This window comes from Ctenopharyngodon idella, chromosome 1 (assembly GCF_019924925.1).
Source record: "Ctenopharyngodon idella isolate HZGC_01 chromosome 1, HZGC01, whole genome shotgun sequence".
Lineage (NCBI taxonomy): Eukaryota > Metazoa > Chordata > Actinopteri > Cypriniformes > Xenocyprididae > Ctenopharyngodon > Ctenopharyngodon idella.
In genome coordinates, this window is record NC_067220.1 from 418,087 (window position 1) to 436,910 (window position 18,824).

Sequence of the window (18,824 nt, forward strand, 5' to 3'; positions counted from 1 at the left end):
TCTGTCAACTCAGGTTTAATCCAGAGTTTGCAAAGTGCGTGCACCTGAAGTGCGACATGTGCGGCAAACAGCCAATCACACGGAACAAGGAGAACGTCAGTTTGATTCACTTCTCGCAAGAGAGCCGTGCAATTCATGGCTGCATTCAGCCCTGACAAAACGTTGCAAAACGTTTTTTTTTTTAACGGAAACGGTGGTGCGTTGAACACCCTGTTCGGAAATGGTGGTGCGTTGAACACCCTGTTCTGATGACACAAGAGTTGCAACTATGGCAGCTGAGAAGGCCATTCTTTGTGTTCTTTTTTAAGAATTTTCAGAGCCTGATGAAGTCGGTATAAATACGTGTTAAATACTGCAATACTACTGCAAAATACGCTCGATGTTACAGTCACTGCCCTTGCCATCTAGAATAAAAGAACATCCCAATCGAGTGAAGGGATTTGTGGAAACTGTGGTTCCTAATTATTGTGATCCAACATTTGCCTTTATGTTTATGATAGTGCGGCACGAAGAGAGTACTCTCGTATTCAAATATATACAAAGTAGCGACTACGCCACCCCAAACTTAATCAGCCAGGGAAATATCAACTAAGGGCACATAAGTTCGATTTCCTTCCCACAATCACCAAACAATGAGACGTGGATATGTACACAAAAAAAAAAAAAAAAAAAAAAAACCCAGCACAGCACTGTGGCCTGTTGCACAAAGCCTGTTTCAATTTCCCAGGTAAGTTCAAGATTAGTTTGAGCAAACTCTGGTTTTTCGGGTTTATGAAGGTGGATTGGTTTTTAGCGGGGTTTGTTGCTATAGTAACTGACCCTACACGGCTGACCTGCTCCGGAGCAGGTTTTATTCTGGGTTAGAGATTGCAAACCCAAACTCGACCAATCAGCTGTGAGTAAAGTGACATGTATCTGATGCAATAAAGCCACTCCCCCTGTATCTCTCGCTCCAAATTAAATCAGTTTATAGTGAAAACATTTTAGAGACAACATTTCTCAACATTTGCTGTTAATTATTCAATATATTTATATTAAATAAATTAAAATTATGAATATTTCATGACATATTCATATAATTAGGCCGATTATATTAATTGACAATATTAAACTTTGCTTTTAAATTAAAATAAATATAATACATGCATAATATAAAGCTTTTAAACAGATTAAGCTTACATGTATTCTTTTGAGCTCTTTGTGAAATATTAATTATTTAGTCTATTTGTTTGATTCACATGCATTGATATAGTCAGATATTTTCTTTCAGCTGCCTTTTCAAACTTTCACTGCAGCATCAGTGTTTATTCCTGCTTTGTAAATGCGTTTTATTTCATATTTTTCATAACAATCTCTTAATCTTCGGAAGCGACATGAATTGCGTGGCTCTCTTGCGAGAAGTGAATCAAACTGACGTTCTCCTTGTTCCATGTGATTGGCTGTTTGCCGCACGTGTTGCACTTCAGGTGCAAGCGCTTTGCAAACTCTGGATTAAACCTGAGTTGACAGAGAAAGTTTATACCGAGCGTTGTGCAACAGTTGATCCTGCAAACCTACTCTGCAAACTTCAACTGCAAACCTACTCTGAAACTCAGAGTTTGTTCAACTAGCTTCATGCAACAGGCCACTGGTTATGAGTCTCACCACAATAAACCAACAAAACACAACAGTCAAAAGATTTAACTGATCTTTACAAAAGGAAAACAAAAATAAATTATACTAAGGGCTCAAATATATAATATATATATAGACCCCGCCCAATTTACAGGCCTAAAATACATAAAACAATTACATTAAAATAACATACCTTCAAGACGACCATAGGGACATAATGGGTTTACATGGGTTTACATTCCAACAACTTCCGGTTAGATATCCGGCAAACCAATTCCTTAAAGTTCACTGAACAGAAAAATAACACATCACACATACACCAAATAAACTCATTAGCATTCCGTGCACGCACCTGAAAAATACACTTTACGTACCTGACAGGAGAGCAGCAGTCCCTCACAGCACTCTGTGTTGTACATTCAAGCGATTTCTTTTCAAACAGGAACTCTACAGCAGTAACGCAGGGGAGCCAACCCTCTTAAGCAGTAATAAAGTAACCACGAACAGACACCAGCTACACAAAAAAAAAGTTTGTCAATAAACAATACGAATGCCAAACCATAGCCATGCTAAGCAAACACCTACCTCAGAAAGAGCGGCGGACTACCGGACACCCAGACGCAACAATGACGCGATATCACGCTAGCCTCGGGATGCCCTTTATATATACACACACACCGCTCAATTAATACTCCTCACGGGGCGGAGATATCCATGAACGGAATTTCACCACAATTGTTTATGAAAGTATCACTCCACAATACAATAGCAAAATATATAAGTATAGTATTTTTATGTTACATTAATCAGTGTCTCGCACACCTTCCTAAGGAAAGGATATGGACCAGAAGACATTGCAATTACTAAATGATATTTAGACAGACTTAAAGAAGTTCTAGGTCTATACTTGTGCTCTTATTATTTACATTATTTTGCCATTAATGTAAATAAACATGTGCAAACAATATTCTTGCTCTTGTGAATTTATTTTGATGTTAATTACATTTACGAGCTGTTTCTTTAATACCACGTGGTTTATATACATGTTGCTGCTGATTGGGCTGACATTTTTGACACACCCACCAAACAAGAGGAAACGTATCTCAAACCCGTTGCACACCGTTTCCAGGAAACATGTTGTTCAACCCGGAAACCGTAGCAAAACGTTACGCACCGGTTTGAGCTTGAACGTGCCCCTGATGTCTCTTCTGAAGATTAAGAGATTGTTATGAAAAAAATTAAATAAAATACATTTACAAAGCAGGAATAAACACTGCTGCAGTGAAAGTTTGAGAAGGCAGCCGAAAAAAAAATATCTGACTATATCAATGCATGTGAATCAAACAAATAGACCAAATAATTAATATTTCACAAAGAGCTCAAAAGGATACATGTAAGCTTAATCTGTTTAAAAGCTTTATATTATGCGTGTATTATATTTATTTTAATTTAAAAGCAAAGTTTAATATTGTCAATTAATATAATAGGCCTAATTATATGAATATGTCATGAATTATTCATATCTTTAATTTATTTAAAATAAATATAATGAGTAATTAAAAGCAAATGTTGAGCAATTTTGTCTCTAAAATGTTTTCACTATAAACTGATTTAATTTGGAGCGAGAGATACAGGGGGAGTGGCTTTATTGCATCAGGTTCAAGGTTTATCAGGTTAGTTTCATCTGTTCACTCCTGCTGGTTGATGTTGTAACTACAATAATCTGCTGCCAGAGAGCATCTTTCTCCATTCATGACTTCAAAAGCAGCTGCATATTCTGATAATTCATTAAATCATTATATAAATCCAGCCATTGAGATGCTAATGCTAATGGATAGCTTTATCAACATAATACTAAAAAGCCTTTTGCTTCTGTTAAACATGAGATGTCTTTGACACACACTTGCCAAACAGGAAGTGAAACTACAGCCACAGGAAGAGCTTTGCGGCTTCAGCCAAACACAGAAACTTCATTTCCCATAATGCAACTCTTCTCCCAGAGCTCATATGACGGAGAAAGAGAATGTTCAAGCAATTTCCTGCATTATTTAAAGTTTCTGTAATCGACTGTTTTTCCCATGCTGAAGATTACCATAACCCTAACAAGCTTTTCTTATTCATCTCAATGTTTTTTGTTTGGCAAGGAATGTTTCCTTAAAATGTTTGACTTTTTTTTTTTTTTTATAAAAAGAGAGAACAGAAACAGAGAGGACAGGAAACAGGTTGTGGTTCATGAATAATTTCCTGGTCAAAACTGAGAGGCGTTTTCACACCTAACACCACATAGACACACAGACACACAGTCACTGATCAGTAGAGTTTGACTCTAAACACGTGAAACGAGCAGCAAATGTATTATTTTATTCTCCACCAACAAAAAAGTGCAGTATTATTGCTATTTGTGTTTCAGAAAGTTGTTTGAGGAACTGCTGAGAGTTTCAGACTGATTTTCTGAACTGAACTGATGAAGAAATGAAGTTTCCACTGACAGTTTGTGTGTTTCTGCTGACGGGTAAGAGCTCAAGATCTCTAATAAAAGTGTTCATTATCTATTATTATGGCTTGTTTTATCAGTGTACATGAGTAAATCAGTGTGTGCGCGCGCGTGTGTGTGTGTGTGTGCGTGTGTGCAGTGAGCAGGTCACTGTCTGTGGACATTACAGTGAGAGGAATGGAGGGAGAACCAGTGATTATTATCATACAGAACGTAACTTTTCACAAAGTACTTACTCCAGAGAGTATGTCATTTCTGACACAGCCAGAGTACTTGCTGCCAGCAGATTGAAGAGGGGTATACCAAATCACCAACACAAAAGAACAAAAAACATCTTTCTAATCAAATATATGCCATATAAAGCAGTAGTGCAGTTATATTATTCAATAAGCATCAAGTCTGGAGTGCTGTGTAAAACACATTTTAAACACTCTTCTCTTCTAATAAAATGGATTATTCCTTCCTCAATCTCTCTCTGCACAAGGTAAAAAACGGCTCATCTATTTATTAAAGTTTGGTGAATTGGTAAACCATTAGAGATGTCCTGTAGAGCTGGAAAGGTGTTGTTCATCTTTAAAACGATCAGGATCAGAGTCATTATACACAGTTATGATCTAGTGATTACATCAAACACATGTTAGTGATCAACCATTTTCAGTTTGTTATTTGCTCAATATACACAACGACTGTGGTGAAGTGACATGTAATTTGCTCAAGATACTTAAAAATGTATATATTTGTCTATAAGCAAAGAAAATTGTTCATTAAAACAATGAAGCGCACAGTATCAGTTATTCACCATAAGGTTTTGCTGAAATTTAATTTGATGTCTATGAGAATAGGAGCTCCTCTGAACAGACTGTGAATGTGTTTGGCCCTGTCCCAAATGGCACACTTTATGCATAGGTTATGCACTTTCGGTCTTGTGGTCTTGTGGCGCGTGTCCGTCGAGTCCACAAGACCATTATCAATTTTTGGCTTCAGAAGGGTGAAGCCCGCACTGGTGCCAAAGGCCCTGTCCCAAATGGCACCCTAAACACTCACGGCCTTCCTACGAGTCCGCACTTTCGTGACGTAACGTCGCTTTGACTGTCGGGAAGAAGTCTGCCATGGAGCTCGCACCAGTGCGAGCTCAGCGAAAGTGCACATTGAGGGCGCATATCAGCGGCAAAGGGAGCACTCTCGAGCACCCTTCTGAAGCCTAAAATTGACAAACGGGACACCCTACGGTCTCGTGGACACGCGCACGCGACAGCCATTGTAAGTCCACAATGATGAATCTCAGTCATGTGCTGCAGATCAGCTGTTGTCCGTGTTGCTGAACACCATCTGAACACTAGATGGAGCCATTTGACTCTCAGTCCTCGAGACTTTCACACTCACTTTAGGTTTATTTGTCACTCTTTTGTGGTTTGTGGTTTCCAGCAGGTTTTATCTGATGTGTTTCATGTGTGTCCCTGTGGAGACCAGATTCACTGAAGCAGTAAAAGAGTCATTCAAACAAAGATACGCTGGAAAACTGAAGAGATGCTGAGTTTTATGAATGTGAATTAATCATTATTTGTTTACATTTCAACATGTTTAGACGGTTGTCAAAAGTTAAATTTTTACCATGATAAGATGTTAAAAATATTTACCATATTAATCAATCAGGAACAGACATTTATAAGGTGATCATGTGAACTGCTGCTGTTTGCGTGTGTATCTATCCACAGTAAAATCCCCAGAGTTAAATCAACTCTGGTCAGAGTACATATGGTCCCGCTCTAAATAGTGTTAAAGTAACACTGAAGCAGAGTTAATCAGATAATTAAGCAATTACTTAAGTGATGATTGAACATTAATGATGAACACCTGCTCTTAACAAGCAGAATCACTGAAGAAAAGAGAAACACAAGAACTACAACTGACTTCAGCCACAGCCTTAAGCCGGGTTCACACTGTGCGATTTTGGTTACGATTTGGTCGTCTAAAACAAATTTTGAGAATCCTAAAAGATTCCTGTAATCCTAGGCTAAAATCTGTAGTCTTGGATCACTAGTTTGACATGTTCACCCACAGCCGATTAATGACCGTTGCGATAAAATTTTACCTCCGACGTGTCAGAAGATTTGGCGCACAGTCCTGCAGTGTGACTTCTCCTACGACAAACGTCAAATTGTCTTCGTTTTTCAAGACAATCCGTGATCAAAATTAACGCTAGAGATGTCTTTGTTAACCACCATTTCAGTCCCGTGTGTAATGCAGCTCACAGTCACCGAATGTGTGTGGGTTGATGATGTAAAACTCCTGAAGAGTTTTCAAGCGCACGTCCGTTTTTAACGCGTTCTGACTGTCGTACAGTCTGACATAAATGATGCCTGAGATCCCACAATGTGACATGAGGATCATGTTCGTACAGTCTGACAAGCAACAATCGTAAAGGACTTTTATAAATCGCACAGTGTGCACCCGGCTCACAGTGTGCAGTTGGGCTCTTGACAATTTTATGTCCATAAAATAGTTTGTGTTTGAGCAATTGCAATAGTGTTTTACAGCAAACACTTGTACATTACTGAATCAAAAGCCTGAAGGAACAGATCTGCTTGAATTTCCTGCTTGAAAGCCCTATCAAATGGACATCACAAAGAGGGCTCTTTCTCTTTGGTTTCTTGACTGAAATTCAGCTATTGCAACAAAAACAAAAAAATTCCATTAAACAAATGCCACTGTAACGCTTCAACGCTAAAAATGAGCAACACTTACCACTCAGGCTTATAGATGAAAACATAGCATACAATCCCCAACAGTGGTGACACTAATTATTCATACTGCAGTGCATGATAGGAGTTTTGTCCTATGGTGATACCCAGCATGCATTGCAGCGTGAAGCGTTTTTTTTTTTTTTTTTATCACCATTGTTGAGATTCATATGCTGATTATTGATGTCTGTGTGTGTCTAAGTGATGCAGTAGTTCAACATTTTTTATGCACTACATGGTTTTAAAATTATTCAATATATCTGTCTGCAACACTCACTTCTCATGCTGTAGTTTCACAGGGTTGATAATGCAAAACCAAAATGTATAAATGACAAAACACATGATCATTGCTTTGGATGCAATCAGGCAAGCTCACAATGACTATATCATCATAGAACAACAACTAATATCTGCTCACTGTAAAGCACTGAGCTCACTGCTTTACAACAACATATGCATCGTTGCATGCATGATGGGATATGCTAGCCTCAGAAGTGGTATTCCAGATAGTGTGAGTTAAGTGTGCATAAAGGCACTTTGGCATTTTTAAGACATGGGACAGACTTGCAAACTTACATCCTGTCACGTACACAAGCTCTCAAGTGGCTAAGACCGCAAGTGTGGGTATTTGGACAGGGCATTACTTTCACTCTCTCTCTCTCTCTCTCTCTCTCTCAGAAGAAGTGGGCGTCTTCATCATAACCAGGAAAGAAACACTCAAAACTCATCTGAACACACATCAAGAGTTTCAGAAGAACTGAATCTACTGACAACAGAGAAGATCATTTAATAAGAGAGAAGAATGAAGATCATCTTGACTTTCACTCTGATGATGATTCCTGGTAAGAATCTGAACTCAGAGTAAATCACTAAAAACAGCACAGATTTGATGAGGAGAGTCTTTCACTTCAGTTCATGATGTTCTACTGACTGCTGAAGAAAGTTCATTTCTGTGTAGTCTCATAAATATATTAAAGTGTATTTGATGTTGGTTTGTTGTAGGTGTCGTGAGCTCCATCAGTGTGACAGGATATTCAGGAGGAGGAGTCACGATCACATGCAAATATGATAAAGGATATACAGCAAATAAAAAGTATTTTTGTAAAGGACAGTGGTCAGAGTGCACAGACCAAATCAAGACTGATAAGAAAAATAAATGGGTTCATTCTGGAAGATTCTCTCTGTATGACAACACAAGATCAGCAGTCTTCACTGTGACCATCAGAGATCTGAGAGAACTGGATTCTGACACGTACTACTGTGGAACTGATATATCTGCAAAAAAAGATTCCTACACTGAAGTGAATCTGAAGGTTATAAGAGGTGAGTAACTGAAACCCTCAAACCCATGATGATCTCCACAACATCACCATACTCAACACTGACTGTAATTACTGCCGTTCACTCGTCAAACTCATAACAGACACCATCAATAACCTTTTTATCTCCTGATGTAAGATTTACACTCATAATCTGGACTTCATTCATAAATGTTCCAGTAAAGTGAGCAGATATGTGTTTATATTGAGAATAAATTATCTGAGTTTGTGTTCAATAGGTCAACAAATCAGGACAGTGAGAGGATATTCAGGAGGAAACATCATTATAAACTACAAATATGAGATGAAACACAAAAACCATGAGAAATATTTCTGTAAAACTGCAGCAGATCAATGTTTCACTGTAATAAACTCTAACAGAGCAGCAGAATGGAAACAGGACAGACGATTCTCCGTTCATGATGACAGATCTGCAGGTCTCTTACGTGTGTTTATCAGAGAGCTGAATGAGAACGACTCTGGAGAATATAAGATTACAGTCAAAGTTTCTGAAGACTACAGTTTCTTCTCTGAGTTTAATCTGGACATCAGAGACGGTGAGACGCTTTCATTCATTTCTGCATTATTTGACAGAATCCATGAATATATCTGGTAATTGTAACATTGCTGCACTTGATTTGGATCTGAAACAGATGATTGTTGTGTGAAGAGCATCAGTCTATCAGCTGCTGCAGGAGGATCTGTGAACATCAGCTGCAAATACCCACAATCCCACATTAGTGATGTGAAGTTTCTCTGCTGGAGATCTGGAGCTGATCTCTGTGCTGAAGAGACGTCTGTGAAGGAGAGCAGAAGATGGAGTCCTGAGGGAAAGATCCAGCTGTATGATGACAGAGAAGAGCTGCTCCTGACGGGAAGCATCAGTCATGTGACTGAACAACATTCAGAATACTGGTGTGGAGTTCAGTCTGATCAAGGACACAAGAGCTTCATCACACGAGTCCTGATCGATGTTACAGGTGAGAAATGATGAAACAAACCAGCATCTGTAACACTTTAAGAAAAAAAAAAAGGTCATCAGTTTGATGTTTGTGTGTGTGAAACATGTCTGATGGTTCAGCAATGAAAAACATTAGTATCTTTAAGAAATGTATGCGAATGAGAAAACACCCATATGTTCTGCTCCGTCTTGTTTTCACTGGTTTTACTGTGTTTTAGAGATAACATCAACACCATCATCATCATCCTCATCATCATCATTGTCATCAGTTGAATCTCCAGCGATCACATCTGCGTCTCCTGTAACAGGTACAAACTCTCTGAAACACAAACACACTCATTTGTGTGTGTGGTTCAGATTGAGAGTCTCTGGTGTTTTCAGGCTCTTCTCTGGTGGTCAGTGTGTCTGTGGTTCTGCTTCTGATCAGCACTGGACTCGTGTTCATGATCTGGACTCTCTGCAGGAGGCGTCGGTCGAACAGTAACACTTATTCTTCCATTTTTACATTTTGTCTATTTTTCCACATTAATCAAACATTGTAAACCTGTTTGTTTTTTTTGTTTTTTTAGAAATAAGTAATGATTAAGAAATGTGAGGATGCCAAAACATTTACCCAGACAAATATTTATTATATTGAAAAATGATATGAAGAGCACGTTTGAAATTTCATTCACTTGCTTGTTTTTGACAGACACTGATTCCTCCTCCAAAACATCTCACGTGACACCAGCAAACAATGAAGCGGTTTGTATAATTAGTTTCTAAAAAAAGATTTATGTTTTTAAATATTATTAAATAAGCTCTTTCTCTCCTCAGGTTTATCATTATGACTGTAATTATGAGGAGGCTGAAGACACTTACAGACAATTACCCACAAACACATCTGATTCCTCCGACAATATTTACGCTAATGTTTAACAGCACAGATCTTCACATGTCGCTTCATCTTCATCTTCATCATCTTTTTGTACTAATGACGCAGATGGTCCTGATGATGTTCATCTTTAATAACAATCAGGATCACAGTCATTATATGCAGTTATGATCCTATGATTGCTGCAAATACATGTTAGTGATCGACAGTTTTCAGTTTATTTGCTCAATATACACAACTATCCTGCAGAAGTGATTTATGTCATTTGTTCAATATACTTAAAAATGTCAATATTTGTATGTAATTATAAACAAAATAAAAGAGAATTGTTCTTTATAACAATACAGCGTTATTATTTTAACATCAAATCACATTAGTACATGTCTGTGCAGATGAATCACTTTATGATTTGTTGATGTATTTAATGTTTCAGTTTCATATGCAGCTCTAGAAGGTCATTTATTCACCATAAGGTTTTGCTGAAGTGTAATGTGATGTCTATGAGAACAGCAGCTCATCTGAACAGACTGTGAGTGTGTTTGTGTGTGGTGATGAATCTCAGTCACGTGCTGCAGATCAGCTGTTGTCCACAGTGCTGAACACCATCTGAACACTAGAGGGAGCCACTTGACTCTCAGTTCTTTATGGAGAGCATAAAAATGAGGACAATTAACATTAGCTGAGGAAGGAATTATAGAAAAAGAGCCGCTTTGCATGAATTGATTAAAAAATTGAATTAATAAAAAACTTGATAATGCATGTATGGTTCTTGGAATTGTACTTTAGATTTTACATTAGACCGAAATCACGACTTATCTGATGTATGGTGGGTGAAACACGCAGCAGTGAATCAATATGTACAGTTAAGCAGACGATTAAGTTTCACATCAAGTGTTTTTGTCCCCCCTTTTATAGCCACTTTTTGGGCTTACTGAATTAATGCCAATGGCCACTAGATGGCGCCGGTGCGCTACCCTTTTAACGTCGTCCGTCTCCTGCAGTCACGTGATCAGCTGCTGTCCGCGGTGCTGAACATCATCTAAACACTAAAAGGAGCCGCTTGTCTTACATTTGTCTCCATTTAACATAAGTTAAAAGTTAAATATTTATCATATCAATACATTACAAATATTTACCATATTAATCGATCAGAAACATTTATCAGGTGTCCACTAGATGTCCAGTGATTTACTTTCACTTCCATCTTTATTAATCTCTCTCTCTCTCTCTCTCTCTCTCTCTCTCTCTCTCAGAGGAAGTGGGCGTCTCCGTCACATTCAGCACTTCTTGTTAAACATGTAACCAGGAAAGAAACACTCAAAACTCATCTGAACACACATCGAGAGCTTCAGAAGAACTGAATCTACTGACAACAGAGAAGATCATTTAATAAGAGAGAAGAATGAAGATCATCTTGACTTTCACTCTGATGATGATTCCTGGTAAGAATCTGAACTGATCTGAATCTGAATTTCTGTGTAGTTTCATAAAAATATTAAAGTGTTTTTTTTAATGTTGGTTTGTTGTAGGTGTCGTGAGCTCCATCAGTGTGACAGGATATTCAGGAGGAGGAGTCACGATCACATGCAAATATGATAAAGGATATACAGCAAATAAAAAGTATTTTTGTAAAGGACAGTGGTCAGACTGCAGAGACCAAATCAAGACTGATGAGAAAAATAAATGGGTTGATGATGGAAGATTCTCTCTGTATGACGACACAAGATCAGCAGTCTTCACTGTGACCATCAGAGATCTGAGAGAACTGGATTCTGACACGTACTACTGTGGAACTGATATATCTGCAAAAAAAGATTCCTACACTGAAGTGAATCTGAAGGTTATAAGAGGTGAGTAACTGAGAGCCTCAAACCCATGATGATCTCCACAACATCACGATACTCAACACTGACTGTAATTACTGCCGTTCACTCGTCAAACTCATAACAGATCCTCACATATAAAACATATGACAGTGGAAAAGTTAGTTGAAAATGTTACAGGTGAGAAATGATGAAACACAAACCAGCATCTGTCGACAGTTTGTGGTTTTGTGTGTGAAATGTCTGATGTACGTAATGTGTGAAAGGCATCAGCATCTTTGAGAAAAGGGAAGTAAAGTATCTGTGAGTGAGAAAACCATGTGTGGATCATCTATACATGCAACTGAACACCACATTCAGGGGGCTCCACACAAACATGTTTTACTTCTGGAAGAAAAGTGATGCATTCACGTCTTTCTAGCCATGGTGTGATATCAGAGCTCACACAGTCTTTAGCCAACCTCACACATACTGCCGAAGAAGTGCATTTTCACATTTTAAAATTATTTAGTAAATTAAATATGAACAAATGAGCTGAAGGCAATGATTCAGATCAAACTATCTGCCCTTTCATTGTTGGCTGCTCTGAATAAGATTTATACATGGTTAATGTTAAACACTTTGCGTTATCAAAACCTAGAAAGAAACATACTGTCATAATGTTCTTTGCCTGATGTTGTCCTATGTTCGATGTATTGTGTGTATATGGCAGTAGCCAGCTATGAGGTCACCATATTTTTCTGAGGTGTATATAATAAATGTTGTGAAATAATTGCTTAATATAGTATTATCACTACTTTAGCTGCAAGGATATTGCACAGCACCAAGATCTTCTTATCTGAGCTGCCACAGTGGTTGGTCACCGCTCGTAAAAATATTTGAAATCAAATCAAAGTAGGCGGGCTTTATGTTCCCAGAAGCTGCTTAGCGTGAATTCCGGTGCAACTCGACGGCGACACTTCAGTTAACGGTCATAAAGTGTGAGATAAGATGTAAGTACACAGTAAATTCCCTTGTGTTAATTTAACACCACTCAGTGTTCATATGGGAACCCCCAGCAGGGTGTTAAAAGTAACACAGAAGCAGTGTTAATTAGTTGATTAATTGAGTGATGATTGTTCTATTATTGAAGACACCTGATGACAAGAAGCAGAATTACTGAAGAAAATAGAAATAAAAGAACTACAACTGACTTCAGCCACAGCCTTAGATGAAATCAAGTGAAAAGACATGAAATCTCTCTTAATAATAACCAGACTGACTTCATTTCTGTCATTTGTTTACAGTTATTTTTGAGAATTAACAGAGGATTAGATGTTGATGTTTTATTGTCACCATTATGGTGATCGGTGTTTCATTTAGTTGTGCAGCTACACTCTTTGCTTTTTATGTCAGTTTGTGGTCTTTTAACAGTGTTTATACCTTGGTCTGTTTAAATACTCGATTCTGATTGGCTGGAAGATGTGCAGTAAAACCATTTAATGCACAGGTAGTTCCAGTCAGTTTGATTACAGATCGAAATTAATCCGCCACTTTAAACATTAGTAACCATAGTAACACAGTTACACTTGCAAACAGAGTGAGAAACATATATGAAAACGTTTATTTAGGTAGGCTAAATGGATGATTTTTGCATATCGTTTAATTTGTACGGTGAATATGGCAATTTTGAGAAATGGGCCCAGGCACAAGACAAAATAGAAGACTTGGAGAAGACGTTGAATGACAAAAAGCAGCACAAAGAATTAACACCGGCAAATCTAGATAAGATAGAAGACGACAAGATGAGGTCAATACGAAAAAGACAACTAAATGGGCAGTTAACACTTTCAGTGACTTTTTGCGCCAAAGACAGAACAATTGTGATGTCGAGACCTACTCTGCTTCTCTTTTAAATGAGACATTGCGGGAGTTTTATGCCTCTGTTCAGTCTACCGCTGGACGCGAATACAGTGTTGCAAGTTTGATGTGTCTCAGAGCAGGTATTAACCGTCACATTACAAAATACAACATCATAAGTGATAAAGACTTCAAGTCAAACAATGCTGTCTTTAAATCAGTTTTAAAGCGGTACAGGAAAAATAGAAAAGACACCAGCATTCATCATCCGCATATTACTGAGTCTGACTTAGAATTAGAAATGCACCTGCACTCTCCCCTTTCACACCCACAGGACTTGTAAGAAAAGTTTAGTTTGACATACAGCTGTGTTTTGCACGGAGGGGAAGAGAAGGAAACCGTAACCTATCAAAAGAGTCTTTCGTTCTCCGGCAAGACGAGAATGGGAAAGAGTGCCTGACCCTGGTGCATAACCCAGAGACAAAAAAACCACAAGGATCCCACTGCATTGGTTAGAAAAAATTTACAAGGATTTATGTTTGCGAGCCCCGGCGACCCACTTTTTCCCGTGGACAGCTTTAAAAAATATCTGTCAAAGTGTCCAGAAAATGCCGGAGCATTCTATTTGCATCCGAGATGCATCCCTCTGTGCAAACTCGAGAGCACCGAAGTGTGGTTCACCAGGGACTACCTTGGCAATATGCTAAAAAATATTTGTGAAGAGGTTGATAAAAGATATTTTGTTTTTGCCCATGAATTTAAACTGTGTTTATATTATTTTCCAAATCTAAATTATATACTTTAAATTCTTGTTGTTGCGGTGGAAGGTATCTCACAAATGTACACAAACCATAGTTTGCGGAGCACTGCCGTTGGACGACTCTCTGATGCAGGACTAGAAAGTCGCCAGATCATGTCAGTGACAGGCCACCGATGCGAGGCGAGTTTGCGGTCATATTAGGCCCCATCTTTGTCAGAGAGGAGGGCATGGAGTGACATACTGACATCTAGAACCTCAACAAGCAAAGCGAAACATAATTTCACCTCCAAGCCTAAACCTGAAATAACCCTACCCTTTTCCATGTCTAATTTCACGATAAATGGAAATGTTGAGTTTAACATCAATTAGTAGGCTATAATGATGAGTAAAACAATCCCCAAACGAAATTTCCAACTGTTTGATTTTTTTTTTTTTTTCATTTAATTTAATGCATTTCAATAAATGTAATATGTCTTTATATTTATAGTAAACTGTGGTTAGAGACACCGGTTTTATTTCACACTCTACATAATTCATTTAAATAAATGATATGATTAGTTCAAATAAAGATTGCCTTGTCACTGTCAGTGTTGCCTGTCATTCGTAAATCATTTTAATAAATCCATTAAAGAATCATTAAGTTAGCCTATGTTAGCTATATGCTTAAGCAATGAGGGGACTTCAGACTGTAGACTTTAAAGAAGAGACGCACACAGTGCAGGTGACTCGCAAACACATCTCTCTCTCTCTGATCTATCTCTTTCAGTTCTCTGTCTCTCTCTTTTAATAATGAATTTAAATAAATGTGATAATTCATTCAAATAAAAGCAATCCGATGGCTCTACTTTATTTAAAGCGGACGGAGTGCTAGAACTAACGAGCCGTAACTTAAGAAAATAACCGTCATTTTAAAAAAATTACACTGTAAACATCAGTTACAGCTTTAACTTGTTTTTAACTTGGCAAATAACCAAGGTATAAGCGGGATAATCCACGGCTAGCCATGCATTAAAGGATTTTAATGCACGACGTTGACGCTTTGCGTCGGGTGGTTCTTCGCCTCTATGTCGTGCATTAAAATCCTTTAATGCATGGCCAGCAGTGGATTATCCCTTACTTATACTACAAGGCATATTTTGTTGCAAATTAAACAAGGACGATCAGGTGATATATCATCACTGACCAAAAACAGTTACTTATTATTTTCTCACCAGAGATAAAACATTCTGAATTTTGAATTTTGCATATGAATCTCAACAATGGTGACATACTTCATGTTGCAATGCATGATGGGAGTCATGAGTTTTGTACTATTGTGACTCCCAGCATGCATTGCGGTATGAAGAATGTCACCATTGTTGAGATACATTTACTTTTGTTTTTTAAGATACATTTATGAGATACATTTACTTTTGGTTTACTTTTGTTGTTTTGCTTGAATATACTCTTAAACTGCATTTGGATCCTCTCTGTTACTTCCCTAAATAAGTGTAATTTGCAGGTGGGATGGGTGGGACATGTCCCCAACACTCTTTGCCATGGTGGATATTGTCCCTTCCACTTTTTGAAACATCTCGTGGCATGGATGTATACTAATTCAAAAGAATTATCTCTAGATGATTAGCAATTAGTTTGTACGTGTTAAATAAGAGGCAATCAGGCGATGGGATTTGTTGTTTTTGAAATCATGTTGAGTGCTCGTTGCCACTGTTATCAGTGGCACAACAGTGTTCTTTTGATGCTCGTGCACACTGCGCAGTCTTCACACGGACGAGCGCTTCAAACTATTGCTTAAAGGGTTAGTTCACCCAAAAATTAAAACAATGTCATTTATTACTCACCCTCATGTCATTCCACACCCATAAGGCCTTCATTCATCTTCGGAACACAAATTAAGATATTTTGTTTAAATCCGATGGCTCAGTGAGGCCTGCATTCAAAGCAATGACATTTCCTCTCTCAAGATCCATAAAGGTACTAAAAACATATTTAAAACAGTTCAAGTGAGTTCAGTGGTTCTACCTTAATATTATAAAGCGGCGAGAATACTTACAATACAACAATATAGTGATGGGCCAATTTCAAAACACTGCTTCAGAGCTTTACGAATCCAATCAGTGATTCAGATCTCCTATCAAACGGCTAAACTGCTGAAATCACGTGACTTTGGCGCTCCGAGTCACCCACTTTTTAATACAAAGTTACACCACTGCCATTACACCTACAAAGGCTGATTTTAGTGGGCAGTTGGTTGTGATTGTTTAGGATAGTGGCATGTTTTTTGTCAATTGTCCAGATTTAATTCAGTTTAATCTTGACTCTAGGTGTCAGTGGTCAGGAGCACCAAATAGTTTTAATCTGCCCCTGTAGTTGTTTTTTTTTGTTTTGTTTTTTTACCTCTCCGTGGTTTTTACCTCTTGCTTTTCTGTGTTTTAGAGACAAACAATCACAGAACATCATCAACATCACTACCATCCTCATCATTACCATCATCACCACCACCATCCTCCTCTTTAACATCATCGTCATCATCATCATCATCACTGTCATCAGTTGAATCTCCAGCGATCACATCTGCGTCTCCTGTAACAGGTACAAACTCTCTCTGAAACACAAACACATTCATTTGTGTGTGTGGTTCAGATTGAGAGTCTCTGGTGTTTTCAGGCTCTTCTCTGGTGGTCAGTGTGTCTGTGGTTCTGCTTCTGATCATCACTGGACTCGTGTTCATGATCGGGACTCTCTGCAGAAGGTGTCAGTCGAACAGTAAAACTGCTTCTTCCATTTTTACTTTCTTTAAATGGACTTTGTATATTCTTCCACATTGATCAAACTGGTAAATAATCACATTGACATTTTTTGTTTTTTTGAGAAATGAGCAAAATAACAAAAAAAAAAAAACACATGAGGATGTCAAAACATTTACCCAGAAAAAAATAAATAAATAAATATTGAAATATGATATGATGAACGAAGGTATGAAATTTAATTGGCTTACTTGTCTTTGACAGTTGCTGATTCCTCATCCAAAAGATCTCACACGACACCAGGAAGCAATGAAGCGGTTTGTACCATTACTGTGATTGAAAAACCATGTTTGTTTTTAAGTATTTTTAAATATTTAAATTATTTGTAAATTTATAAAAGCTCTTTCTCTCTTCAGGTTTCTCATACTGATTGTGATTATGAGGAGATTAAGAACATCCACAGACAATTACCCACAAACCCCTCTGATTCTTCTAATACAGTTTATGCTACTCCACAATTACCCACAAACCCCTCTGATTCTTCTAATACTGTTTATGCTACTCCACAATTACCCACAAACCCCTCTGATTCTTCTAATACAGTTTATGCTACTCCACAATTACCCACAAACCCCTCTGATTCTACTAATACTGTTTATGCTACTCCACATTTACCCACAAACCCCTCTGATTCTTCTAATACTGTTTATGCTACTCCACAATAATCCACAAACCCCTCTGGTTCCTCCGACACTGTTTACGCATATGTTTCACAGCACAGAACTTGTCACATCATCATTATCATCTTCATCATCATCATCATCATGTACAGAATGACACAGATGGTCCTGATGATGTTCATCTTTAATAACAATCAGGATCAGAGTCATTAGATGCAGTTATGAGTCAGAGATTACAGCAAATGTTAGTGATTGGCTATTTTAGTTTGTTATTTGCTCAATATACAACCATTGTATTTGCTCAAGTAATTTATGTAATCTTAAAAATGTATGTATTTCTGTATAACTAAAGATAATTGTTCTCTACAACAATAATGTGTTATTATTTGAAGTTTAAATCACAGTGGTAACTGGGTAAGTTCCCAGAACATTCTCAGAACATCCCCACTGGTGTCAAGGATCTCTGGACGTTCTCTGAACGTTCGGGGAACAATATTTTATTTGGGAATTTGATGTTCCCAGAATGTTCTTGCTACCCTTGTCAAAAAATTTAATTGAAAATTAGAACTAAATTGACTGTTCAAACAAAAACTGTAAAACTAAGGTAAAATATCCTAATTTATATTCTATTTTTTCTTAAATGTCTTAAAAAAGCACCTGGATTTTTATTGTGAAATCTTTTCTACAACAAGTAGTTTTCAACCCTGTCCTGAGGACCACCAGCCCTGCACATTCTGATAACGTTTGCAGGACCTTTAGGAAACCAACCTAGAATGTTTTTTTTTTTTTTTTTTTTGGTAGGTCCTTCCGTCACATTTACTGAATGTTTTCAGAACCTTTAATAACATTACAGGAACTTGATCTGCAGATCCTTCATCAGGAATAAGCACTGTGTGTTTAACACATTCAAAGATAAAACACAAAGCTGACAGACTCGCAAATGTGATGAACATCATTTACAGTAATCCGGGG

General features: G+C 37.7%; 1 protein-coding gene across 25 annotated transcripts in view; it reads left to right on the top strand.

Moving 5' to 3' along the window:
* The window catches only part of LOC127497565 (uncharacterized protein DDB_G0271670-like), a 149,089-nt gene that overhangs the window by 67,895 nt on the left and 62,370 nt on the right, over positions 1-18,824 (top strand). For 2 of the 25 annotated variants that reach the window (XM_051867144.1, XM_051867072.1), the window contains exons 2-5: positions 7,528-7,691; positions 7,852-8,172; positions 8,408-8,725; positions 8,822-9,148. The exons of 1 other annotated variant lie outside the window; for it this stretch is intronic. In XM_051867144.1, the coding sequence (XP_051723104.1) occupies positions 7,652-7,691; positions 7,852-8,172; positions 8,408-8,725; positions 8,822-9,148 (1,006 nt within the window). In that variant the 5' untranslated portion in view covers positions 7,528-7,651. Of the gene's footprint in view, positions 1-3,635; positions 4,127-7,527; positions 7,692-7,851; positions 8,173-8,407; positions 8,726-8,821; positions 9,149-9,347; positions 9,438-9,510; positions 9,610-9,820; positions 9,874-9,945; positions 10,346-16,861; positions 17,018-17,092; positions 17,262-17,436; positions 17,787-18,824 lie in introns of those variants that run through there. 22 more of the 25 variants (XM_051866311.1, XM_051866221.1, XR_007925906.1 and 19 more) reach the window with 21 other exon arrangements.